Here is a 25,298-nt window from a genome sequence, read left to right on the forward strand (position 1 = left end):
TGGAGGGCGTTCAGGCGCGGCTGCGTGTGGTTAACGCAAAGGTAGACAAACTACTGGCCAGCATGTCCAACCGAAGGAAAATATGTACGATTGTGATTCTCATCGTCGTCTTAGTGATTCTTGCTTCGGTCCTGTTCGGATGACCCACTTCTTCATATCATATTCCTCCTCCCTTTGCTTTTTTTTTGTCTCGATCTCTGTGTTATTTCGTTGTGGTTCTATTGTCTAGATCTTTTTAATTTCTTACTTTTTATTTAAAGTGTGTTGGAGGATGTGAACCTTTGCAGTCGTTTTTCTTTGTGTTAGCTGCCGCCCTTGTTGTCACGGTGGACGCAGTCTCGTCCGCGCAGATGTTATTATGCCACCTGTTTCTCTGCGTTTGTGTTTCTTATATCTCTTGGGGGGGAGAAGGAGGAGGAGAGGGGCTGGTGGTAGTGGTAGTGGTAGTGGTAGTGGTGGGAGAGAAGGGAGGGGTGGAAAAGGGGCGAAAATGGAGGATGCAGTGACTCTTTCGTCGACGCTTCGACGTGCCTCTCCATTGACCCGGCGTCGGGCGCTGGTGATTCTTTTTGCTATGCGCAGTTGTGCACAGAAACATGGTATTACCCTTTCGCTGGCCTCCATTACTACTGCTCTCGAGTTCTCGATGGCAGGGAAGCCGATACGCTTCTTGTTTGCCACTGGAGGCCACGCCTCTGTCCTCCGTAGCCACGACAGAGGTGGCACGTGGCGGATTGCATACCGGGTAACTGGGACGAGCAAAGACCCCATAAATAAACCCCTCTCAGCCAATGATATGACCGCCATGGAAGACCTGGTAAGGCTCCTACCGTCATCCGAATCTGAGATGAAACAGAAAGAAGATTCAAGAAGTCACTGTTCCCCAACGGCTTCGGCGACACAAATAACACACGTCACAGCACTGAACAGTATGGTTGCTGTGTGTGGCAGCCATGCATTTCTGGCGGTTTCTGGTGATAGAGGAATGACCTTTGTTGCTGTGGAAGAGGGGGCCATATATTCATGCATGAAGGATGAACGGAGCGCATCAAGCGGGTCCGTGCAGGTTGAAGGAGTATCCTTTTTGTCAGAACAATTGCTTCTTTTTTTTTGCAAGACTCAGCTATTTTCAATTGAGCTTATTCACCACCACCATCATCGGCGTCAGCAGCCGCAGCTTGGTGCTGTTGCGCTCGGCCACGTCAGCCTAGTTAAGGTGTTTGCAACCCCCATTGGATGCTTGAAAACCCTTTCTCAGGGTACTCATTGTATGCGCGAGTTGTTTGTGTCTACAAAAGGGGCTTTGCACTATTCGTCTGATGGGGGACGTTCCTTTTTCACGTTTCCGCACAAGCTTGGTGTCATCCGCGTTCTTGAATCGATGGATATGGTTATTCGGCGTTGTGAGGTTCCCCAGTTGCCGCAAGCGTTGGTAACTCGCATGCTGTGCACAACAGCCGAATACATGAAAAACAGTAAGCCGGAAAAGTATACCTACAGTGCTATTGCTCATCCTTTGGGTGAAGACGGCAGCGAAAATGCTGAGCAGGGAGTAGTTGACTCGGGTAAAGTGATGATGACAGTTGCTCTTCCTTACTGCACGGAAAACGTGCACTATCGAGTACTCTTGGTGGGTGGAATTGGAACGTCGATACTGCCGTACGACTACACAGCTCTGTTGTTCATTGCGGCGACATTAAATAGTTCAACTAATTGTTCTATCCGCCTTGGATCCTTAGCGCAAAGTGTGGAATACATGCCGTATATCCGTTCAGGAGCGGCGGAGCCCACCTCGATTGCCCTCTGCAGACGCCCAGGATCGAACGGGTGCGTGCTCGCGCGAAGCAATGCTTCTGGTGTCAGTTTGTCGAGCGACATGGGTAAATCGTGGACAACTCCTACACAAGCATATACAGTGGCTGTTGTTGCTATGGATGGTGGGGAATTTGCTTGCTTCAACCGGCGAAATGTGGTGAGCACCATCAATGGTAGCGGCACTGACATTCACTCTGTGCCAGCTGAGCTGCGCGTGCCCTATTTGACCGATGCTGCGGTGATGCTGTGACAGCGATCTTGCTCCGTTTTCCCCTTGGTCTTGACACTAACGAACGAAAACACGTATTTACATACATACACACATACACACACATTACAAGCAGAAGACGAAGTGTTTCGGAAAGGTGGATAAAAAAAAAAAAGTGAACGGGGGCAGGCGAGACCCTACTGATGGGTCTGCTGTGTCTTCGAGGAAACCTCACCAGCCAAAAGAACATCCTGGACGATTCTGGTCCATCGGAGCAGGCAGAGCGAAGTATCAAAATGGCGGCGAAGGTATTGGCATTGACATCCACTTCTCAATTGGGCTCATCTGAAGCTCTTGCTAAGGGAGCCACAAAGAAAGTGCAGGGACAATATTCTATTGAAAACTATTGCGTCAAAGATTCGCAGGAATCGAGAACTTCGTTGTGGTCCGTACCTTATTTAAACCACACTGAATATAGATGCTTCGCAGGTTTTTTTGCGGGCAGTACGGCAGCGTTGGCTCTGCAGTCGTGCGAGGATGCCAATATGCCTCACCACCTCATTGTTGCCGGCGAGGATGGGGGTCTTGTGCTTGCCAACTACGAGACCGGAGAGACGGTTTGCCAATGGCATAGTGCTCATAGGCGTGATGTAAATGCATTGACGAGGCCGTTGAGCAGTGGCGTTTTTGCTTCAGCTAGCCGTGATCAGTTAGTAAAAGTTTGGGACCTTCATCGGGAGGAAGCAGTTTGCGAGCTACGCGGCCACACGGCGAACGTCACAGGTGTTACAATGCTTGCGGACAGCAACTTTTTGGTGTCGGGAAGTCGCGATAATACGATTCGTTTGTGGGATTTGGAGCGAGCTGAGGAAGTACAGTGTGGCGACATCAAGCAAAACGTTGTTCAATTTGTGCGATGGGTGCCTCAATTGCACTGTGTGGCGCAAGGTGGCGAGGACCTCACGTTGCGATTGTGGGATGTGCGCATGAGTGCCAGCGGTCGGAATGCCCTGGGATTGAGGTTGGCTACCACACTTACTTGCATCGACTATCATCCCGTATGTTGCGAGCTGTTACCCGGCGATGGGGGGAGTCGCCTCTTGACGGGGCATAATGGGTTCAATGGGCACGGAGCATATGTGCTGCAGTGGGACCTGCGTATGCAAAAGTATCTACGAACGTTCCACGGTCACAGCGGTACGGTTCGAAGTATACGAGCCCACCCTCAACCGGAGTTAACCGTGGCCCAAGAGTTCTTGAGCACAGGCGACGATGAGTCGATGATTTTCTTTTCTTTGGACGCTGCTTCTGCGGAAACAACGGTGACTGCCGACCCGAGGAGTATATTCAAAGTCAACGAGGGTCGCGTGACTTGTTTAGATGCGTGCGCAAATGGTGACATTTTTGCCTCAACGTGGGGCGGGGCCGTGCTGGTACTGCGTTCCACATCCCCGGACAGTGAAGTTAAGGTGCCTGTGAAACGGTACAGGTGTTTTGGGGCAAAGGGGGCGCCAAACGGAGACGTGTGGTGTGACGGATGACTATGCGAAGAACACTATCAAATGTCAAATGAAAAACAAGGGACACTTGATTGCAGTGCGTGGGTCACGGTGGTTGGACCCCTCATATTGTGTCACTTAACTTCTGCTTTAGTCGGCGAAGCTCTGCAGGTGTGTGTGTGTTTGTGAATACATACATACAACTTGTATGACGCTCTTCACCCCCATCCTCCCTCTCTTTACTGTGCATATATACATATATTTATTTATTAGAGTCGGTTTCTCCTTGTACAGCTTTGTCTACAGTAATAAACGAAAGGGACATTATTCTAAGTAATGATAGGGTATGCGGTTGTGCAATCGGCTGAGGATGTGATTGGAGCTGCTCGCTCTCTAGCCGTAAAGGGAGAGCATGTGGAGGCGGTCTACGCCGCACACGAACGTCTGGAGGAGGATTTGGCGAACCTGCCAGTGATGATAGCTGAGTTGAGAAACCCCACATCCTCTTGCTTGGATCCATGGGTGGGCGTCTCTGCGACACTGGAGTCTCTGTGTCATGAGGTGGAGCTTTGTTTGCAGCTATTTAGCATAAGTGTTAGGGTTCAGCGATATAAGGCCCTGCGGACGGTTGCGGCCCTCTACGATCAACAGAAGTCTTCCGCTGACCGTTTGCGGGGCTTTTTCCTCATTATAAGTGCATCCTTTACGGTCGATGCCACTGTGACTCCAATGCCTGCCGTAATTCTTCGGAAATTCGCACAGGTGATTCGCCCGTTTGACGCGAGCCAGGCCGCAGAGTGGTTGAATGTCGGGATTCATAGCATGCTCGATGCGGCACGTTCTTCACAGGTGCCTGCTTCCTGTCCACCATTGGGGAAGCTTAGTTCCCTCTCTGTGTTTGCGGGGAATGGGGCGGCTGCTGCGCAGGTCAAGGCAAAGGGCGCAGCGACATCTCTCATGGTGTGTATGTTGACTCTTTTGATAAAGTGCAGGGCTGAGGCGGGGGAGGCGACGATGGAAGTGCACACGCGGGAGAGTGAGCTGCGTGAATTTTTGGAAGACGACGTCCTGAAGTCTTTGATGCAGTTTGAAGGCGTCTGTGCCACAACAATGCAGAAGAAGAAGCAACATATCCAGGCGAGAATGGAGCGACGTAGCGCCACCAAGCGTGCGACACCCGCACCGAAAGCAGAGCGGGTTGACTCAAAAGACACCTGGGCGGGCACAGGTGGCTGTGCCACATCTTATCTGCAGCGGTTGCGCCAGAATCTGGAGCACCTTTGGGACCCAGAATGGAGGCGACACCCTGCTCGAATTGTGATGGTTGTCGCTGGAGTGATTCTTCTCCTCCTTCTGACACGGCTCTTGGTTTCCCTCGTGGCTCGTGGAATGCAGAGTTTGAAACGTACACCGTACGGGGCCAAAAAAAGACTTACTCTATGAAACCAAATAGAAGGGGCAAATTTTTGTTATTGGTGCTCTTGTGGGTTGATTTCGTTTGAAGAAAGTGATTGTCGGTGTTGTTGTGACCTTAAAATGTCATATTCCGTGTGTACATTTCTTTACTTGTATTCATGTATGATGTGGACGGCGTGATGATGGGACTGCCGCTCGCTTTTTGAGATTGTTTTCCTTTGTTTTCTCCTATTGCCCACTACTATAGGTATTATTACTATTATCATTGTTGGTACACACGGGGAACCATGCTTGCGAAGAGATACAGGGTTCTCATTATTTTTATTCTCTTTACGCTTAACAATGGTTTTGCTTGGCTCATGTTTGATCCTGTGGCGGCTCGTCTAGAGAGGAATATAAAGGGGTTAACGGTGGGTCAGCTGCAAGTTCTCTCTTCTTGGCAACCGCTGATGTTTCTTTTGATGTTCCTTCCCATGATGAAAATGGTGCTACAGCCGGATGGACTACGAAAGGCGGTGTGTCTTGGTGTCACATGTGAGCTCATTGGAGCAGCATGTAAAACAATCGGCTCCCTTGCCCGAAGGTCATATGCGGGTTTGGTGTTTCTTCACGTGGGGCAGATTTTTAGTGGCGTAGGGTCTCCTGTGGCGACAGGATGTGTCTCAGCCCTCTCCGCTGTTTGGTTTAGCCCAGCTGAGAGAACGAGGGCCACTGCTGCCGCGGTACTTTCAAATAGTGTGGGAAATGCGCTTGCCTACGTACTTGTTCCAGCCATTACGGAGTCTTCGTCTTTTGTATGCGTTAGTGTTTATGAGATGGTGATGGCCGCTGTTGCAGCCATTCTTGTATGGTTTTGTTTTCCTTCGCATAAGACTTCCGTTGTGACGGGAGGGATCGTCGAGCCAAGCCCAACTGACGGTGACCCCAGCAATGAAAGGTCCCTCCGGAGCCAGCTTCGTCAGATGCTTGGTACACCCTCAGTTGTCTTTCTCCTAATCATATATTCATGGTCTAGTGGAGGCTTCTCTGCGTGGATCTCCCTGTTTGACGAAACATACAACAGATTTTTTTTGGAGGGCGTTATTGGCATTATGAGCTTTGCTGGCATGGTAGCATACGTCGTCGGCGGTTTGGTTTCATCGTGGCTAACAGACCTTTACTTCAGTCGACAGATGAAGTATGTGATTTTCCTTTGCATCACCTGCAATTCTGTGAGCAACATCTTGTTTATAGCCTCCGCCCCTAACAATGACGGATACTCGCTGTATCCGCCTGGAAGAGCATGGATTAGCGCGGTCACGGCATTGTGTGGGTTTTGGAATGGAGCCGCCGCCCCATTGTTTTATGAACTGGTCGCCGAAATTTCGTATCCGGTGGATGAGGGTGTGAGCGGGGTCGCTGTTTCTGTTTGTGAGAATCTCGGGGCGCTGTTTTTCTACCAGGTTGTTTCGCGGTTTTACACCGGGGAGTCCATGAGCGTCGCGTACTCCATTGGTATGACTGTTGCAGTAGCCCTTTCAGCCGCGGTGCGACAGAGGTACAACAGATCTTACCACGCTTATCTGAAGTCGTCTCAACAAGCTGCTTCTGTGACTGTCATGGAAACAGATGCGCATGTTGCATAACACATTTGTATAAGTGTGTGTGTGTGTTTTTTTTTTTTTTGCATTCTTCTCCCACGTAAATTTTTTCCTTCTGGGCGGAGGGTGTGGAAGAGGTGCGTGGTTGGCTTCCACCTTTTGGTGGATTGCGATGAAATCTTCGCACTGCCGTTGACTCCCTTCTTGGGGTTGTGACTCCCGGGTTTTCGTGTTGACGCTACTCTGCGTAGCTGTGCTCTCTGGCTTCTCGTTTTGTTTGCTTGGCTTGCTGCGACTCGTTGGCGTGTTAAAAAAAAAACGCGGACCGTGTGAGCGTATATGCGCTGCCCGTTGGGATGCTGTGTTCTCCCGCGTGGAGCAGGTCTTCGCGTGGGTGCATCACTCGCGCATCTGACTGGTGAGCGAAGCACGAGCCGCTGCAGTCCTCGCGTGACGTTGGCGGGCGCGGCGTCAATCACTTGCAACCTCGAGTCCTCCCAGTGCAGTGGCCCGTGATTTCCAGCGTGTTGCCACTGCAGTGACTTAGTCGGTCTCAACGATGTAGACGTGAAGCCTTTACGGGCGCGCCGCGGGGCTTTGGGCGAGTGCTAGAATAGCGGCGAGGCACACACCTCCGTGCTTACGCGATCTGGGGAAGACGCCGGCCTTCATGCCTTCCGCGTGGGTGCTTCCCAGCAGCGTCGTAGATGATAAGCAAACAGAGTGTGTGGGTTTCTCCCGCATGAGAACAAATATAATGAGGGAAGAAGAGAGGAAAAAGATAATGTGTCGTGAGCAAATTGGGTCCCGCCGACTTTATCAGCACGAGGCTGCGTCCTTTGTTGTCCTGGTTGTTTTTGCCGTTAGTTGCTTGTGGCGGTGTGCAGGTCAAATGTGTTGTGGATCCATAATATGTGCGTGCGTAGTTGGGGGAAAATCCGCAAGCGACGAAAAAGCCGGCGCGGTGAATTATGGGCGGTGGTGTCCCCAGACACACATTTGTGCATTATCATTATGAAAGATTATTTTTTTCTTTGCTTGCTTCTTATCTGTATCCTCGTCTTGCTTGCCATCACCAGCCCTGGGAAGGATAAGGTGTGGTCTGGGGAACACATAACGGAACTCACAATTAGAAGTCAAAGATGCGACGAATCGTTAAACGTGTGACACCTGATTCTCATCTGCTGGTGCTGTTTCTCTTTGCCATCACGTATTGCGTCAATATTCTGAACTGGGTGTTCTACCTCCGATACACTGATGATAAGGTTGATGATGCTCTGATTGCCGCTCATCTCGCCTTTTCCGTCATTGGGTGTATCCTGTTTTTCTTATTTGCCTCTCCTCTTATTTATTGGTCGTACGTCGGGGCCAGTGAAATGATGCCCCAAACACGGCGAAATACGTCATGCATCGCCGTGAGTCTGTGTTTTTTTTTCCATGATCTCCCTGTGGGGTGGATTGAGCTGTACTTGGTGTGGCTCCATGGATGGAGAAGCATCCTGTCAAGTGTGTCTCTTTTTATCGTCTGGCTCTGCTTTGCTGTCGGATTTTTTGGCTCCTGGATCGGCTACATTTGGTTTCTTAGCAGGCGACTACAGTTTTACTACGGTACCCATCAATAATTGACATCGTCAATGCCATATGTGCCGGCAATGCCAGGAACATAGAATGAAGAGTCACGTTACAGAGGTCATTGCCAGAAAATCACATGTTCGAGAGAGGCTTCAGTAGAGAAGGGCATCACGTGTGTGCCTTTCTGCTGAACATTATATATATATATATATATATATATATGTCATTACTATTATTATTTCTTCTTTGTTTGACGTTTGACGCTCGTTACGGGGAAGCGTAGGTGCCATCGGGCGGGGTTGTTTTACTGGCCCCGTGTCTTCGTGCTGCTCCTCCCCGCGTACGAGACAACTTGGAGGGTGTGGATCATGTTTGCTGACGCTGTGCATGGTAGCGCTTCTCTCCTCCCCGCTACTTCACCGCAGTCTTTGTGCGTGCCTGCACAATAGCGCCAGTGTTTTGCTTTGTATGTACCCCACTTGAGTAAAATGCAGAGTGCACGCTGGCGTGTTTTCATGGAAGGACGTGATGGAAATGATTTTCTTCTCGGAGTTTCTTATCCATGTGTATCATTATATATATATATGTTGCTTCTTGCAGCGGGATGCGACGGCGGCGAAGACTGTGCCCTTTGCCTGCCGTGATTTAGCTTTTGCATAAATGCCCGTTAGTTGTCATTGCCTCCCCGCGTTCTTTTGCGTTCTTTTTTTTTTTCTTCAGGGCACTCATGTTTCGTCCAACTTGGCTTTGTTTCCCAAAGGTGGGATGTGAGGAGATCACTCGCAAGGCAAGGCGGGTGCAGCTTCGGCCCATGGAATACTTGGCACAGCACCGCATGCAGGTGTGGCAAATACGATTTAAAGAAATGGGGCCTCCCTTTTCAAGGGTTTGGGTTGCGCTCGGAGGCAAAATGCGGCGGCGGCGTATTGGGCGTCAGGTGGATGTAAAAGACTTGCGCTATTACTGGCGGCCCATTGAGCCGCAGTACCAGCGCTTGTACATGTCCCGGCTGCGTCTCCACGATCATTCAAATACGCGGAGGCAGCCGATGCGTCTGCGGGCGACTAACTACGAAATTGGACGCTCCACTAGTTGTATTGAATGGGAGAGGGCTTCGAACAGGAAGTACGGTGCTCGCCTGGCTCCACCAAAGAGGCTTGACTTTGAGTTTCGCGTTATTTGATCGACGCGCCATAGCTGAGACTGAAAAGCAAAGAAGAAGGAAAAAAAAAAGGAGTCAAGCGTTTCAAAAAGGAGCAGGAAGAAGAAACCAAAGCAAAAGCAAGGAAGAAAGATGTAGGTATACAACCATTCATTTGCACCTTCACTCCGCGTGGGAGGCGGCTTTCTTCGTTGACTTCCCCTTATTTTTCTGGCTATTGGGAGGTGGTCAATAATCACCTGAGTCTTAGCGACATAGACCCCACCCACACTACATCTGCTGCAGTGGTAGCAACAACCACGTGTTGCATTAAGAGTAGTTTTCATTGCCATCATCCTTATGACTGCAACTCCACGCATGACGCAAGGCTATATGGCGAACTCGGTGGCGTTGTTGTGGGCTTGGGAATAAAGAATGGTCGAGTGAGAGAGGGGATAGAGATTGGAGGAGGGAAAAGAATCGTTTTTTATTGCCGCTTTTTCGGCTTTGAGGCGATGGCATCCTTGGGATGCTGCTGTTGTATGTCTTTTCTCCAGCTAGGCTGTGTGCGTGGTGTGCGCCGTTGCACAGTTATGTTTTACGCCTTGCAGCGGTTTTGTTACGGTTGCCTGGCACTTTTTTGGAGAAGGCTCAGAGGGGAAGCGGGGACTTGGCTGCGGTATCAGGTGTTGTTGCTGGGAAGTGGGTGAGAGTACAACCGTCTGGAGGGGGTTCCGTAGGAGGATGGAGGCTGAGAGACCCACAATGGTGTTTGGCGCCTGCGCTGGCACGTGGGCGCAGCAGCGGGCACGTGGCGTCCCGGTTTAAACACACATTTGGGCGATGTGTCATTTCTGCACAACATTTCCATGCATTTGTCTGACCTCCATTTGTGAGATGAGGAGGTTGGCAACTGTCGGCCCACATGATGAACTACACGCAACCTGCGCATTAACGCAAAGACGATGGATCTCGGCTTAACAAAAAAAAAAAAACGTCCTCCACATGAAATGTGCATCACCTGCGCATTTTCCTTTTATTTTGCTTTGCTGGTTTTTCTCCGAAGGTGCGTCCCCTGTGAGTTTTGGTAGGTGTTGATAGAATAAGCGAAGGAGAAGGGGGTGGAGCGGAAGAAGGTAAATAGAAAAAAGAAAGAAGGCAGAAGGTGGGCGCTGTGATGGCGGCACGCGACACTTCGGCTCCTGTGAAACAGGATGTTCGTGTCTTTCAGTCCAGCATTGACACCTCCTCTATCATCTCCACAGTGTTTAATCAACCCTCCATGTACATGGGCATTGTGAACATGCTTATCATGTACCTCACACAACGCTTTCCGGAGGAGCTGATGTCTCCGCGGTACATGACAATGACGTACAACGGCATTCGTGCCCCCGCCATGCTGACAATTCCTTTTTGCTGCATCGCCGGTGCCTACTTCTCGGTAGCTAGTGTCATCTGCACCTCGACAGTTCCCTTAGCCGGCCACCTCTACGGGTACACACTTAGTCTTGGAGTTGGACTCACAATGCTCACATTTCGTCGTGTGTCGTGGTACTATCCGCTGCTTGGCGGGATGTACCTTTTTTTTGGTGGGTTTCACCATTACAGACGGATGATGATGTTTGGCGATAACGCCCCTATCTATAATTGGGGTGACGCCACTGAAATTTGGAACGCGCTTGCCGAGGCGCGAAGGGAGACACGCCGACGGAAGCAGGCGGCGGCGTAGGACGTTAGTGAATTGAGTCACTGTGTGTGGCCTGTGCAGCATGTTCGGCGGGAGGTTTCTCAAGGGAAATATTAGGGTCGTCTCTTTATTGGGTGAACTATGGCGATGATGGGTGGATGCGTAGGAAGGAAAGAGATGCCTTTTTGATGGAGAGGTGAAGTAATTTACGTGGATGTTGTGTCCCGCGTCTATTTTTTTTTTTTTCCTTTTATTTCTTCTTTGCTTTGCTTTCCCCCGTGAGATGTGCACACTGGCGTGTAGCTGTGCGTTTGTGGTGGCGGTGGTGTGGAGGGTGTGTTTGTGTGTGCTCATGTATTTGTTTGATTCTTTGAGTGCTGTGTGTTACTTCCAATCTTTTTTTGTGTTTCCCGTCTTTCCCTCTACCTGCCGCTGATGTTGTGCGTGTGTGTTGTTGTTGGTTGTTGTTGTTGTTGGTGGGGGGGGGGGAGGAAGAGGAATAGAAGGAATCAGGTGAAGGAGAGTGCGCCGCTTTGGCTGGCCGGTGTAAAATGACCACGCTCGACGACCTCTACGCATTCTACTGCCGCAGAAGAGGATGTAAACCAAACAGCTCCATCTCCAAGTACCTGCAGGAGGAGTTCACACGACACGATCAGCATCGGGTACTGGAAACCGTGGACTTGTCGAAGAACTATGTGGGTGCGAAGGGCATCATTCCCGTTCTCGACCTTGTCAAGAATGTGAAGACCGTGAGGAGACTAGACGCCAGAAACAGCATGATGGGGCACGAACAGCTGGAGCACCTTGTTTACTGTCTTGCCCTGCATCCGTCGATGGAGGACGTGGATGTGTCGGACAACGCGCTTGAAAACTCCAGTGTTGACCTCATTTTGCAGCTTCTCAAGACCAATGAAAACATCACCACCTTTCGCGTTGACGGAAATCATTTCTCACCCGCCTCCGTGTCGGTGATTGAGGAGTATCTGGGGCGGAACAGGGGACGCAAAGCGGCGCGGCAGCGGGAGGTGCTTCCGGCAGTCACAAAAAGGTTTTTCCGTGCGCAGGTGCAGGGATCGATGGAGGGGGACACCTCCGGTGGCCATGTACATTACTCGACCTGGTGGAAGAACCAACAGTACATTATGCGAACCTCACGACAAACCCAAGTCCGCATCGTCATGGATATCGATGCTCCCAAGACTTCACGACAGGCAGGGTTCTTTGTCTTTCACTCCGACGGAACACACAAAGTGATTGAGGCGGATGCGGAGCACATTGCTGCAGAAAGCAACGTAGATCACAGTCATTGTTTTGTGACCATGTGGGCTGAGGAACACGCTGCGTACTCTATCATGCCCTTTACATTTTATCCTGAACGAAGCATATCATTCACGCTGATTGCCGAGGTCTGCCAAGAGAGTTCAAGTAGGTCCGAGGCTTGGGTGACGTTGGAGCCTGTGGATCCTGCGCTGGATTGGCATGTTTACGTCATGGACGGCGAGTGGAGATACGACTCCGCCGGTGGATCTCCAGTACAGCATTTATGGTGCCGCAACCCCATGATACGTGTGCAATATGACGGCCCTATTCAGGCCCACCGAATGGCATCACCTGCCACGCTGTTTGTACAGCTCAGCAAGAATGTTGATGCGGATGTAAACGACGAGAGGCGTATTGGATTTGATGTTGTTACTCTGGATGCTACAGGAAACAACAAACCCCCCATCTACTGTAGCGACGAGGTGCGGAGGTGTACGTGTCCTCACGCGCACCGCACAACAGTTGCGGCGTCATTGGGGATAACGTGTGCCGCCCTTGACCTGTTTATCGTTCCGAGCACGGAGACACCTGGACAGTTGGGCCCCCACACGGTGTGCGTCTTTTCCTCTGTTCCCCTCCGACTGACCACATCGGTGTTTCCCCACGGCTGGAACTATCGTGCTGTCAGGGGGGCGTGGGACGAAAGCAGCTGCGGAGGGAGCCGGGAAAACAGCATGTCATGGAAGTGCAACCCCTCCGTTGCACTTCGCTTTGATGCAGACAAACCCTCTACGGAACTGATCCTCTTCCTGGAGGGATCTTTGCCCGAAGCAAGGAGCCTCGTCTGCAGCGGAGGCGGCGTAGACGGCGTAGACGCCTGCGGCCATCTCATAGATTCACCCGCAACGGAAGAGGAGAAGCAGCAGAGGCGGGAAAAGAGGGAATTGCGAGAATTCTTGCGTCGCCACAAGGTGGGTTACCTGGAAGGGTGTGTCTCCCTTGTCGAGGCCTGTCCACCGATGTACCGCGCGCTTTACTCCTCCGAGTACTCCGGGGGGTCGGTGGTGCGCCTTGTCGTGCCTGCTGTCAGCGAGGACTTTTTTCTGCTGGCCACAACACGCCACGCAGGACAGCTGGGGAATTTCACCCTTCACATCTTCTCGTCACGATCGTTCGTGGTGGACGAGGTGCGGACGTTGGCGTTACGGGAACGGGAGTACCAATTGTTGCAGGACACCCAGGCACGTGAGACAGCCGTGTTGGGGCCAGTGAAGGGTCAAGCTGGTCCGGAAGATCCCGGAGACACGGTTCTTGCACGCAATGAGATTCTTCGACGATGTATGGTGACGGGGGAAAAGTATGTGGATCGTGACTTTCCGCGTGGTGGATCCTCGCTGTGGATGGATCCCGAGGCGAAGACACCAGCATGGTGTGGGAAGGAGATCTACTGGAAACGGCCGACGGAGCTGGTTGAACACGTCACTTTTCTTCAGAACTGGAAATGTGACTGTCCCTTCCCCTTTTCGAGGCGAGAGTGGTTTGCCTCCGTCACACACGCGATTGCGACAAAGCCGAGGTGGTTGCAGGCTCTGAGTGTCAGCTACGATGTCGCGGAGGGGTTGGTTCAGTTCCGCTTCTTTAAGAGTGGCCAGTGGACAGTTGTGAGCATCGATGATTACCTCCCATGCGACAACGTAATGGAACTATGCATGGGACGCCCATCAAGAGACAAGGCGGATTTTTTTTCCCCCTTTTGGAGAAGGCCTACGCGAAGCTCCATCGCTGCTACGAGGCACTCGAACGAAAGGTTACTCCGGAACTGCGCACCATCGACGTGATGTGTCATGGCCTTATGGATCTATCAGGCTGTGCTCCAGTGCATTTTCCTCTGCGGTGTTCGGTGGAGTTGACAGTGGAAGAGCAAGGCATTCTCTGGATGAAGTTAAAGAACGCCATTAAGCAGGACTTTCTTTTTACCTTTTTGCTGCGCAGCGACACCGCGGAGGCGGCTGAGCGAGTCAGTTTGGGCATTTTGAGTGACCACCTGTACCCCGTCCTGGATTCACGCTTTGTGGAAGGGCAGCGGCTATTGAAGCTTCGCCACTGGGGGCAGGACTCGGAGATTAATTGGGGCGGCAAGTGGCGAGCACAGAGCCCAAAGTGGACCCCGGTGCTTCGCGAGCTGCTTCAGTTTGATGAGGCGGATACAGAGACGTTTTGGTTGGCTTTAGATGAGGCGTTTTTCTACTTCACGGACCTCATCATGACGGCAGGGGCACCGCACACCTCGTGGGTGTCGGCGGATTTCTCCGATTGCCCCAAAAGCAGTGGCAGCCAGCTACTGGCAGGGGCTCAGTTTACGCTGCGGCTTGGAAATTTCCCGCAGGATATGAAGCAGGTCCAGATTACGTTGGGACTCCATCAGCCGGACGCACGGGCCCGGGTCCTACGGAAAAAAGACGCTCTAGCCACGTACCGCACCGCTATTGGCTTGGCCATTGTGGCTACGGCGGACAACACCGTGTGGCAAAAGGAGATAACTGACGCAGATGTGATAAAGTGTTTAGAGCCCTGTCGATGCCGCGATCTTATGTGCCCTTTAACAGTTGACATGGAAAATGTCAAGGGAAAGGAACGATTGACACTGATTGCGTTTAGAGAAGATTCAGTGGCTGTCAATGTGCCCTTTCTGCTGTCGGCGTGGTCTGATAATTGCGAGGTGGCGTTGGCTCCGATTGTGCGGGATCTGAAGACGACAGTAAACGGGGAGTGGCCCGTGGAATACCCTGTTGGGTCACCCGCATCGTCGTTCTGGAGGGACTGTCCCCAGTACTTTATCTTTCCAAGTGAATCCACGGATGTCTTGTTGGTTCTGCGTCAAGAAGTAGCGGTGGGAGAACCACCCAAACCTATTGGCTTCACCGTTCACCGTGCGACGACATGTCGCAGCTACCTGGAGTATGACCCCGCAACAGTGATGTTGGAGGTGCAGGCAGCACCATATACGTCTGTGGAAGGGACACTGCGGCTACTCGGAATGAAGGAGCGTAGGGGAATGCCGTACATTATTGTGCCCTTCTGCACGGAAGCCACACCTGGAGGAAAGTTTTGGATGGATGCCATCGCTAATCGTTCGTTGAGGTTTTGCCGCATAGAGCCAAGACTCGACTGGCATCGTGACAGGAAGTCCGCCACGTTTACCTTGACTGACGGTAGTTTTGGTGGGTCCCCGCGTTTCTCGTCATGGCGCAGCAGTCCGCAGTTTGCTCTGACGTTTCCCGTTGGTGGTCAGGGACGACTCTTTCTTGTCCTACGCAATGACGATGTGGGCGATAAACTGACCGAGGTCGGTATGATGCTTCTGCATGGCGATAATCAGTGGGAAAACGGGCAGCGACGCAAGCTGGTCATTTCTCCTGCTGACATTGTGGCTTGTTCCGATGAAAAAGTTGGTGTCACCGTGATTGACTGCGAGATTGACGTGCAGCCTGAGTGCACGCTCATCCTAGCCGTGTACGCCTCCATGCCGTATCGCGAGGCTGCCGTGACGGTTGCGTTGTATTCCGCCTCCGCCGTGGTTGTGGCGCCGGTGAAGGAGTGGGCGCATGTTGCCGTGGCGGAGGGCAGCTGGGAGCTCGGCTACACGGCCGGTGGGGGCTCGGAGGAGTTTAGCGCCTGGATTAACAACCCCTTTGTGGCGCTGAACACGTTCCGGCGGACGCAAATTGTGGCACTGCTGCTGCAGTACCCGCGGGGGCCGGAGAAGCCAATTGTGAAGCGGGCAGGGAAAAAGAAGGCTTTCTTGCCCCCCATTATCATCAATCCAAACAACCGAATGAAGATCGCCCTGGACCTGAGCATGCAGGACACGGAACTCACACTCATCGCCACCACGCCCTACACGCAAAACAGTGAGGTGACACTCGTGGCAAGTGTTCCTGTTGCAGATCCTCTGCCCTTTCTCTTTATTCCTCACACAAAACTGCCCGAAGGAAATGGTGAGTTTAAACTCTTTGTGTATGCGGACTCCCCTATTGAGCTCTACCCGATCACGAAGGAGCGGCTGCCGTACATCTAAGACTAGTGTGGGGAAGAGGGGGTAAAGACTGAAGGGGAAATGTACATAATGGAAATGCGCTGTCCGTTTCGACGCAAGATGTACCAAAAGACAAGCAAATGAGGAAACAACAACCGTAACAAAAATGACTACATATATAACTAATAACAGCCTCCGATGCACAACGACTGTTACGTTGCGTTTGTTGTGACGTTCTCCTTTGTTTATGTGCGCATCCTTGCGCTGAGAAACGCGGGTACAAGAAGGTGAACATGTCGTATCGGGGCTTGGGGCTTGGGGCTTGGGGCGTGGGGCGTGGATGCTTTTCTGCAGCCGATGTTTTCTTGTGCGTTTTGTTCATTGACACCACACTGGTTGTTCTCCATTTTCCCATCATCTTGTTGTTTACTTTTCCCTCCTTGTAGAGTGCCCGACCTTCCAAGTTCATAACTGTGATGCGTCGAAACGTTGCTGCGCTGGAGAAGCTCGTCATCGTGGAGTCGCCAAACAAGGTGATCAAGGTTGAGGGGCTGCTGAGTGACGCGAGCGTCATCCCGGATTGGTCCTTCAAGCAGGAGCACCTGAGGCGCCTGGGCGTGGGGGCCGAAAAGGCGGTGGCGATGGCGACGACTGGGCACTTCATGGCAATGAAGGAGATCAAGTGGGCACCGCGGACCCTTGCCTTCTCGGGGGACGCGAATGAGACGCTAGCGCTGGGGGAGGAGCCATTCCCTCCCAACGGCACTCTTGCAGAATACACGCTCGAGTGGCAGATGCTGCCTGGCCGCCGCATTCAAGAAACACTAGAACGCTATCTGCAGGAAAAGTTAAACAACGTCACCGAGATTATTCTTGCAACTGATCCAGATCGCGAGGGCGAACTTATTGCTGTGCATACCCTCCAAACAATAAAACGACTGTATCCAAAACTGAAGGTTCCGTATTCGCGTGCGTACATGCACAGCATCACCGAGGATGGAATTCGTAAAGCTATGCAGGAGCGTCTTGTAGATAAGTGTGACTACGATCTTGCGAATGCAGCTGAAACACGTCATGCGATGGATCGAATTTTTGGGTTCTTGGGAAGTTCTGTGGTGCGGGCTGCCAATTCGCAGATGCGCTCCATCGGTCGTGTGCAGACACCCGCTTTGATTCTCATACACGAGCGGGAGGAGAAGAATGCAGCGTTTCTGGAGAAGAATAAAACCACGTATCTTGTGGAGGCCATGTGTCACTTTCCAGGACCCCACGGCACCACCTTCTCGCAGGTAGTCACCATCACCCCCGATCTGAAGGAGGAAGTTGTAAGTTGGGACACCGAGGTGGAGGCAAAGCGGTGCTTGCATGGGTGGAAACTAAACAGGTGTAGTGACTTCAGTGTCCCTTACGAGCCGCTCATTGTCCCGTCCGAAGTGCCCCCGCCACAGCCATTCACGATGGCCACGGCCATTGCGAGGGCAAATCGTCAGCTAAAGATGAGCAGTGAAACAGTAAGCAGCTGCTTGCAGGATCTTTTTCAGCTTGGCTACATCACCTACCCGCGAACAGACAGTACCCGCATTGACGTGAGCGCCTTGACCGCCATCTACGCCACCATCAAGAAGGACTTTGGCAAGGAGATGCTATACCGCCTTGAGGACCGGACGGCTTCTGCGCCAGAAGGCAGGAAGTCCAAGCGGTCAGGGAAAAAGAAGTCCGCCAAGCATGCCAAGGTGGCGGAGCACCTGGTTGGGAATGTGGAGGATGCACATGAGGCTATACGTCCGACGAGCATTCACGCCGATGGGAACTCGCTCTCACTCCCCCCGATTACAAGGGCGGTGTATGACCTTGTGCGCTGCAACACCTTGGCATCGTTTATGATTCCCATGAGGAGTGAAAAGATTACCGCCACCGTGAAGTTTACCAGTGGCAGTGGAGATAAACTGCGTGTTGTGCTGGAGGGGAAGCGTGTAGTGGAGCCCGGGTGGATGCGCGCCTTTCAAAAAACGGATACAACGGCTGTGCCTGCCGCCGCCACGACCACCACCACTAGCAGCACCATCATTAATAACCGTAACGCCACTAGCGCCAATACTCCCGCTGAAGAGGAGGAGAATGAAGATATAACGGAGAAGGAAGGTGCTCCTGTTATTCGTTCTCTCTCGCAGGAGGAGTTCAGGGCTATTGCGCAATTGCGTAGTACGTTGGCCACCTCGAGGCAGCCACGGGAGTTTGACTTGCGTTCTCCCACCGTCCGTGAGAACCGCCCGGTGCCACCGCTGCCGCACTCGGAGGGCACACTCATTGAGGAGCTGAAGAACAATGGCGTGGGCCGCCCAAGCACGTACCCCATGATTGTGAAGACGCTGCTGACACGGGGGTACATTGAGGTGAACCCCAAAGGCCGCTGTGAGACAACTCCAATTGGCCGCTTGCTGGTGTCGACGGCCAAGTTAACCTTTCCCTCCATTGTGGATATTGGATTTACCGCCTCCTTTGAGAAGAAGCTGGACCTCATTGCAAAACCGAACCCTGAGAAGCGGCCGAAGATGTTGCGTGGAACCAACGTATCCCAAGCCGACTATTTCCTCTCTATGTTTCTCTCGACGTTTCTTAATTACGTTGCGGAGGCCACGCGAACGCAACGGGCCAACATTGTGGAGCGTTCCATGCGGTTGAAGCATGAGCAGCAAGAGGGATCCGGCCAGGACAAGGATGAATTTGAGGAAAGTGTGGCTAATGCGAGGAAGAAGGTGGCACTTGCCACAGGAGACTTGGCAGCGTTCCCAAAGACATACCACAACTTCACGGCACTGCAGCGTGGCTTGCATGACTATCTCCGTCGCCACTTTCCCCCCTCGCGACTCAGCTCACTCACCCCCACCCTCACCAGCGCGGACGGGAGCAAGGCGACGATGAGGATGGACGGCGCTTCACCGCACATGACGTCAAGAAAACACAAGTGGGAAAAGAGCGAGGAGGCATAATGATGCCGAGTCGCTCAAATGTAACTACTATTCTTCTTGTTACTGTCATTATTGTTTCCTTCAGGTGCGGACATAGAGAAATAGAGAATGAGAGCAGCAACTGCTCCTCGGGTGATGTGTTAGGCCATGCTTCTAAACCATCTCCGGTAAACGTCGTAGAGAAGGAGAGCGAGAGAGGAAACTCGACGACATGCCTGTCCGCGATGACGGGTCGGGCCCTGTCGTTAGGTATTTGTTTTCAGACACTCAAAATATCACATATTGGTTTGTTCGTTTGTTTGTTTTTTTCTGTTTCTGCCTTTGGCGCGTGTGGTGCGGGGAAAGCGTTGTATTTCTTGCACCGAGTGACCTTGAGGCATAAGCAGCAGCAGTGGTGGTGGGGCCTGTGAATGGGCGGCCAAGGCGAAGGAGGCTAAAAAGTACGATAACATCAAGTGCAGCAACAAAAAGAAAAGTAGAAGAAGAAGAAAAAAACGTTAGGAGGATATATATATATATACTCTTTTGTTGGTGTCTGTCTGCCTGTGTGTATGTATGTCTTCAACGCGGCATCTGCAGCCACACGTGTTGCCTTCCTTATCTTCACTGAGGCTGGCGAATCTCTTCGCCTGCCGCCATGCTTGCGTGTTGCTTATCGCGTTTGCAACCATGCGGTGTTTGCCACTCGCCCCTTTGCATGTGAGCTCAGCACTTCTTTTCACTTTTGTCTTCTTTTTTTTTTTGCCTCACGCGGCTCTCTTCCTCTGCCGCCCAAACACGCTAGCACAGAGTCGGAAAAGTAGACGGCGTGTCGTTGCCGTTATTTGGAGGAGGAGGGTGCGGCCGAAGCAGAGAGGCGGGTGGTGGACGTGGCAAAAGGCGAGGGGGGAACCGGACGGCGTCTCTCAGCAAAGAGAACTGCCAGCGGGCAGAGAGCGCGGGGGGAGGATAAACAGAGGAAGCTTTTCGCCTGCCTGTCCCACGCGGCAAGACGGCGCAACGCGCGCGTAAAAGGAAACACAAAAGCCACCGCAGCAAGACGGAGAAAAGGACCACGCACCTGCCGTTGGCGAGAGACGCATCGTTGTTTTTTTTTTTTTTTTTTTTTTTTTGTTGTGTGTGTGTTGTTTTGTTTTTGAGCGGGTGTTCACACCCAAATTTTATTGGGTTGCAAGGCGGCTGGTGGGACACAGAAAAGGTTTTGTGAATGGCTTCTGAAGCGCAGCTCGCGGTAAACTCTTCCTCGGGGGCCGCAACTTTTTCCTCATCCGCAGGGCTTCATATCGATATCCCCAACTTGCCCATGCGTCGGAGTGCCAGGAATCAGCGGAACATGGCCGTGGAACGGAATCTTCAAATAAAAACCTTGTCAACAACGAACTCAAGGAATAATGCCACTGCAAGCCCCTTGAATGCCGAAGATTTAGGGAAACAAATGGCGGCGACGGAAGCGAGCAACAAAATATCCTCTCGGGCGTTATTGAGCGCTACAGGTCTCCGAACTGTGCGCAGCGTGTCGTGCATGGAGATTGGTGTGGGCGAGAGCTCCCCGGATGCGTCTACGAGGGAGATGGGAAGCGTTCGTACCTCGCTTTTGGATATGGGGCAGATAAGGGAACGGAAAGGTTCAACAACCATAGACACGGAGACTAGCGGAAAGGGGAACTTCCACAATTTCATGAAGAAGAGCACAGTTATTGGTGCTCGCTCCCCTGTGTCACCTGATGCACCGCAGTTGGAGGACACAATGGAACCGAACACAATATCGCTAGAGGGGATGTTGCGTGAGGCCTCAAAAATTCATGGCATTCGTCTGAGGTGGGTCCTCTATGGTGTCATGTTGCTGACCATGACAATTTTTCTGTTCCTGATAGGGGAATTTCGTTCCCTAGTGAAAGACACTGTTGTTGTTCCAGAAGAGGAATCCGTCGTGATCTCATCGGCTACCGCCGTCAATCAAGTGGAGTGGCTGCAACAGGCTGTGAGGAATACTTTACATGGCTTCGATTTAGCACGCAGCTCCCTCGACCATGCCTTGATGAACCGCACCCTTGAATTTCTTTGCAGAAGCATCGGTGGAGCTCCTTTAGTCTTTGCAACATATGATGGTCATATGGGTGCGCCACGGAGGGCGTCGTATAGGTGCTCCACTTCCGCCTTTGCTTCAGTTGACGCTCCGCTCTCGATGAACATCTTACATGAGCTGCCGAGGGGATTTCCATGTATGGCCGTTTACCGCTCTGATTATATTATTGCCATGATGAATTCAACAGCTGGGTCTGAAGTTATTACGGTTATTCTGCAAAAGGAGCCTGTGGGACGTCTGCTGCTTGCAAACTATATGCCAAACTATAGCGCGTTGACATTACGGCACCATGCCATTTCCTTCCTTTTTCCAGAGTTTGCATCCTCAAATATTGTCGTCGCTATGCACACTTTAGACCAAACCTACACGAGCTACGCTGTGGCGCAGCCAACTCCACTGGGTCAAACTTTGCAGAACTACTTCAAACGTATTTGTGCCGTTGGGCAAGCTCAAATTTGGCATACTGTCGTGCGGCCCTACGTGAATGCGTCACGTACGTTGGAATATGATGCGCAGGGCTCCCACAATATGATGCCTGATCCCCACGTAGAGTACAAGGGGGTGTGGGGGAGTGTTTCACGCGTGGCTATTTGTGGTGTTGTATGCTCGCACCCTGAAGAAAATGAGTGCACCACTGCGAATCCCACAGGTGTCTGGTTCATCGTCGATGATAGGCCATTAAGACAAGAGGCTGAAATGGCGTTGGTTGCCGTTTCCATCGTCGGTGTTTTCGCTTTGTTTCTAATCTTGGCGGCGCTTGTTACTGCGTACCTGAGTATCAGCGTCCCTTTGCACCATTTGACATCACTCATCTTCAACACGATGGGGGACAAGCGGAATAAGACGATGCAGCAGCGCTGGATCTTTCGATACACACGGTATTTCTGGCCAGGGGACCTGCAAGCGTTGGTGCGAACGTTTCAGCTGCTTTCTTTTTGCTTTCATTTTAACAAGAAATACGTCCCGCAGCATGTGCTTGAGCAGCAGGTGCGTGCCTTGCAAAATCGCAAGGATTACTTGTGGCGCACCATCGTTGAGGAGATTGAATCAGAAGAGGAGAATGAAGAAGAGGGGGAGGAGGATAACATGGACACCGGGGCTAGTGATCCTGTGGATATGGAGGTATTTGTCAAAACCGTTTCTGTGGCTGAAAAGGCTACCGCTATGGGCCAGTTAAACGGGTCTCATCGGTTGTTGCCACGTGAAAGCAGCATGTATGGCTGGATTTCCCCAGATACGGAGGCCTGCGAGAGAGCTGGAAATGTGGCCTCGGGACACAGCGGTGTCGAAGTGGGTACACGCGGCATGAGTCTGGTGGAAGGGGCCACGGTCCTTGTCGTCCGTCTCCGTGCTGTAGAGTTGGCGTACTTCACCAACTATAGGGCTGCCTTGAAGCCGCATCGCCGTATAATGAATTTACTCCTTGGACGAATTCGTCGCTACCGTGGGGAGTTATTTGAGCGTTCCGGGGAATGTATTGCGGCCGCGTGGAATGCCTTTGAAAGCCGCACGGATCACACTGAGCGAGCCGCTGCTTGTGCGTTAAGCATTGCCAGAATGCTGTCAAGCTACCGCGAGGCTGGGTTTTGTGTGGGCATTGTGCTGCACCAGGGTCCACTCATTTGTGGTGTGGTGGAGGACAACAAGGAGGCCTTTACGACCGTTTTTGGCACAGTGCCCCGTCAAGCCATTGCGCTTGCCGAATTGGCGTCTTCCCTTTCCTACTTTAGTGTCCTTGTGTCAGAACCGGTGAAGCAGTCGCTGGCCTCACGCTATGAATGCATTATGGTGGATGTCATTAAGTACCATGTGGAAGACAATCCCATTGTGATGTTTGAGCTTTACGAGGAGCGGCGAGCAACGCTAGTAAAAGGGACACCGTTGGCATCGTCGGCATTCGCGGAGGAGCATGCACGCGTGTTTTTTGACTTTAGAAATCACGAGTTCACGCGTGCTATGATAGGTATTGCGCAATTACGCGCCCGCTTCCCTGGACACGGGCGCCGGCTGCTGGACCGTCTTGAGATGCTCTGCATGTACTACATGCACCACCAAAATGAACTGCCGATGCCGTACTTTCGTCCATTCCCCATCTGGTCAAACTTTGAAGCCATTGCGTGCACGGATTGCCTTCCTGGCATGTGCGCTCATGGCAGTAAAGAAGACTTCTTCTTGGATGCACCGCAGTTCCCGCAACCTCCCAAGTTGATATATGACGATGACACAGTGAATTTCCGTCAGGAGCTCCACGACAATGTCCTCGCCTCCAAGCGAACGCATAGCTCATCGCCCACGGTGAAGGCAATAGGTCATGTATCTCCCAAACATGCGGAGATGAGCATCAAGGGGTCACCTTGTGTATCTTCCAGGTTAGGTTCCACGCAAGCTGCGCCACATTCGCCAACGTATTCGGAATTGCTAAAGGGAATTGGTGGTAAAGCAGAGTCTGAAGAAAACCGTACCAAATTTTTTCTAACTGTGGCGGCACATTCGCCGCATGCGGAACCAACTGAGCACTCGGCAGAGGTCAGTCATAGGAGGGAGGTTGGTGTGAACGCGGAAGACGAGTACAAATATGGAGGGGTGTCTGCGCTTTCCATCCACACACCCACCAACACTTGTGCCACAGCTAACGTTTTCGAATCTGGGAGTGAAAAGAAGGATGCTTGTGGCGACGAGGAAAAAGATGCAGCTGGACGGCAGCGCTTTTCCTTTACCAATCGCATGGAATCGGTCGCTAAGGCGGCTCGCAGTTGCAGCTTCATCCATGGCGCAGATTCATTTACATCCGGTAACAGCGAAACGATGGGGAACGCCCCCACTCTCTCCTTTGGTGACATTGGCGGGTCTTTCACGAAAACGACTTCTGAGATCCCAACGGAAATCGTTGCCAAGAATGGCATCACCTACCTACGAAGCTCCCGCATTCTTGGTAGAGGCTCATTTGGGTGTGTCTACCTTGGCATGGATATTCTCAGCGGTCGCATGGTTGCCATAAAGTTTCTGCCGCTCCCCTCGGAGGAGGAGGAGATCGCCAACGTGGAGAGGGAGGTGGTTACGATGCAAAAGGTTAAGAGTAATCAAGTGGTGGAATTTATTTCATACGCTTTCAATAGCAATCTTATTATTATCGTTATGGAATGTATGCTGGCGGGTTCACTGCATGGGATACTTTCCGCCTTTGGTAGTATCCCCGGTACAACGGCTCGCCTCTTTATTCGAGATGTGCTGCGTGGTCTTCACAAGTTGCACTCATTGGGGGTTATACACCGTGACGTGAAGCCACAAAATGTTCTTCTTACGCTTGCTGGCAACTGCAAAATTTCAGACTTTGGGGCTTCAGCCTTCCTACAGGAACTTGTCCGCCGGCAGAGGGAGGGGAAGGGACTTCAGGTGTTGGGGACACCGGTGTACTTGGCGCCGGAGGCTGCGCGAGGCACACCGGAGGAGAAGAGTGACATATGGAGCTGCGGCATCATGTTCATTCAGCTGTTGACGGGAAGTTTACCGTACGAAAAACAATTTCTCGAGATGCCGCCGGAGGTTCTTGTCTTTCAGATTGGCAGTGGCGCGGCGAAGCCCATCATTCCCGACACTCTGGACGCGTTCCATGCCGAGTTTGTTTGCAGCTGCCTAAAAGAGGACCCGAAAGAGCGCCTTTCAGCGCAGCGCCTGCAGGAGCTGCCGCTCTTCGCGCTGTAGCTGTTGGGAAGGCGCATGGGCCTGCCTGTGCGTGAGAAGAACACGATCGTCAGCACGGGGCATGTGTGGGGCGATTGGGACGAGAAAGCGGCGCTGAGGGGACTGGTGCGTCCCTCCCACTCACCTGCCCGCCACAACTTCGCAAAAAAAAAAAAAGATCCGCTATCCACAGCCAATGCGTACTCCATCTGGTTGGTTAGTAAGTCAATAAATATTAAAAAAGGAGAACAAAAACAAGAAAAAAATGGAAGTAGGCGTCAGAAGAAGAGGAGGGAAAATATATATATATATATATATTCTGAGGGAATAAAAAGGGGATGGGGT

General features: G+C 51.9%; 11 protein-coding genes and 2 pseudogenes across 11 annotated transcripts, besides 12 other annotated features; all 13 read left to right on the forward strand.

The window, feature by feature from the left end:
* Window positions 1-428: 428 nt before the first annotated feature.
* Window positions 429-457: a microsatellite.
* Window positions 458-490: 33 nt separating this feature from the next.
* TraAM80_07059 (uncharacterized protein) lies at window positions 491-2,065 on the forward strand (the record flags this gene model as incomplete). The annotated part of the gene is made up of 1 exon (XM_029383872.1): window positions 491-2,065. The coding sequence occupies one exon, from the start codon at window positions 491-493 to the stop codon at window positions 2,063-2,065; it is 1,575 nt and encodes a 524-aa protein (XP_029236258.1).
* A 58-nt stretch (window positions 2,066-2,123) lies between these two features.
* Window positions 2,124-2,147: a microsatellite.
* Window positions 2,148-2,226: 79 nt separating this feature from the next.
* TraAM80_07060 (WD repeat domain 31) lies at window positions 2,227-3,564 on the forward strand (the record flags this gene model as incomplete). The annotated part of the gene is made up of 1 exon (XM_029383873.1): window positions 2,227-3,564. The coding sequence occupies one exon, from the start codon at window positions 2,227-2,229 to the stop codon at window positions 3,562-3,564; it is 1,338 nt and encodes a 445-aa protein (XP_029236259.1).
* A 294-nt stretch (window positions 3,565-3,858) lies between these two features.
* On the forward strand, window positions 3,859-4,965 carry TraAM80_07061 (uncharacterized protein; the record flags this gene model as incomplete). The annotated part of the gene is made up of 1 exon (XM_029383874.1): window positions 3,859-4,965. One exon carries the CDS (start codon window positions 3,859-3,861, stop codon window positions 4,963-4,965), a length of 1,107 nt encoding a protein of 368 aa, XP_029236260.1.
* A 260-nt stretch (window positions 4,966-5,225) lies between these two features.
* On the forward strand, window positions 5,226-6,563 carry TraAM80_07062 (MFS transporter, FLVCR family, disrupted in renal carcinoma protein 2; the record flags this gene model as incomplete). The annotated part of the gene is made up of 1 exon (XM_029383875.1): window positions 5,226-6,563. The coding sequence occupies one exon, from the start codon at window positions 5,226-5,228 to the stop codon at window positions 6,561-6,563; it is 1,338 nt and encodes a 445-aa protein (XP_029236261.1).
* A 1,097-nt stretch (window positions 6,564-7,660) lies between these two features.
* On the forward strand, window positions 7,661-8,140 carry TraAM80_07063 (uncharacterized protein; the record flags this gene model as incomplete). Its single annotated transcript, XM_029383876.1, has 1 exon — window positions 7,661-8,140. One exon carries the CDS (start codon window positions 7,661-7,663, stop codon window positions 8,138-8,140), a length of 480 nt encoding a protein of 159 aa, XP_029236262.1.
* An 85-nt stretch (window positions 8,141-8,225) lies between these two features.
* Window positions 8,226-8,463, forward strand: TraAM80_07064 (hypothetical protein; annotated as a pseudogene).
* A 354-nt stretch (window positions 8,464-8,817) lies between these two features.
* TraAM80_07065 (uncharacterized protein) lies at window positions 8,818-9,273 on the forward strand (the record flags this gene model as incomplete). Its single annotated transcript, XM_029383877.1, has 1 exon — window positions 8,818-9,273. The coding sequence occupies one exon, from the start codon at window positions 8,818-8,820 to the stop codon at window positions 9,271-9,273; it is 456 nt and encodes a 151-aa protein (XP_029236263.1).
* Window positions 9,274-9,752: 479 nt separating this feature from the next.
* On the forward strand, window positions 9,753-10,072 carry TraAM80_07066 (hypothetical protein; annotated as a pseudogene).
* A 259-nt stretch (window positions 10,073-10,331) lies between these two features.
* Window positions 10,332-10,397: a sequence feature (GA-rich).
* An 11-nt stretch (window positions 10,398-10,408) lies between these two features.
* On the forward strand, window positions 10,409-10,960 carry TraAM80_07067 (uncharacterized protein; the record flags this gene model as incomplete). Its single annotated transcript, XM_029383878.1, has 1 exon — window positions 10,409-10,960. The coding sequence occupies one exon, from the start codon at window positions 10,409-10,411 to the stop codon at window positions 10,958-10,960; it is 552 nt and encodes a 183-aa protein (XP_029236264.1).
* A 191-nt stretch (window positions 10,961-11,151) lies between these two features.
* Window positions 11,152-11,181: a microsatellite.
* A 170-nt stretch (window positions 11,182-11,351) lies between these two features.
* Window positions 11,352-11,397: a microsatellite.
* A 72-nt stretch (window positions 11,398-11,469) lies between these two features.
* On the forward strand, window positions 11,470-14,019 carry TraAM80_07068 (calpain cysteine peptidase; the record flags this gene model as incomplete). The annotated part of the gene is made up of 1 exon (XM_029383879.1): window positions 11,470-14,019. One exon carries the CDS (start codon window positions 11,470-11,472, stop codon window positions 14,017-14,019), a length of 2,550 nt encoding a protein of 849 aa, XP_029236265.1.
* TraAM80_07069 (calpain cysteine peptidase) lies at window positions 14,019-16,259 on the forward strand (the record flags this gene model as incomplete). Its single annotated transcript, XM_029383880.1, has 1 exon — window positions 14,019-16,259. One exon carries the CDS (start codon window positions 14,019-14,021, stop codon window positions 16,257-16,259), a length of 2,241 nt encoding a protein of 746 aa, XP_029236266.1.
* Window positions 16,260-16,520: 261 nt separating this feature from the next.
* Window positions 16,521-16,553: a microsatellite.
* A 140-nt stretch (window positions 16,554-16,693) lies between these two features.
* On the forward strand, window positions 16,694-19,207 carry TraAM80_07070 (topoisomerase IAmt; the record flags this gene model as incomplete). Its single annotated transcript, XM_029383881.1, has 1 exon — window positions 16,694-19,207. One exon carries the CDS (start codon window positions 16,694-16,696, stop codon window positions 19,205-19,207), a length of 2,514 nt encoding a protein of 837 aa, XP_029236267.1.
* A 261-nt stretch (window positions 19,208-19,468) lies between these two features.
* Window positions 19,469-19,501: a microsatellite.
* A 147-nt stretch (window positions 19,502-19,648) lies between these two features.
* Window positions 19,649-19,679: a sequence feature (GA-rich).
* Window positions 19,680-19,718: 39 nt separating this feature from the next.
* Window positions 19,719-19,747: a microsatellite.
* Window positions 19,748-20,273: 526 nt separating this feature from the next.
* Window positions 20,274-20,298: a microsatellite.
* Window positions 20,299-20,322: a microsatellite.
* A 71-nt stretch (window positions 20,323-20,393) lies between these two features.
* Window positions 20,394-24,974, forward strand: TraAM80_07071 (putative protein kinase; the record flags this gene model as incomplete). Its single annotated transcript, XM_029383882.1, has 1 exon — window positions 20,394-24,974. The coding sequence occupies one exon, from the start codon at window positions 20,394-20,396 to the stop codon at window positions 24,972-24,974; it is 4,581 nt and encodes a 1,526-aa protein (XP_029236268.1).
* Window positions 24,975-25,251: 277 nt separating this feature from the next.
* Window positions 25,252-25,271: a microsatellite.
* The last annotated feature ends 27 nt before the right edge of the window (window positions 25,272-25,298 follow it).

The sequence above is a fragment of the Trypanosoma rangeli genome (genome assembly GCF_003719475.1).
Source record: "Trypanosoma rangeli strain AM80 chromosome Unknown Tra_15.4_contig_00278, whole genome shotgun sequence".
Lineage (NCBI taxonomy): Eukaryota > Euglenozoa > Kinetoplastea > Trypanosomatida > Trypanosomatidae > Trypanosoma > Trypanosoma rangeli.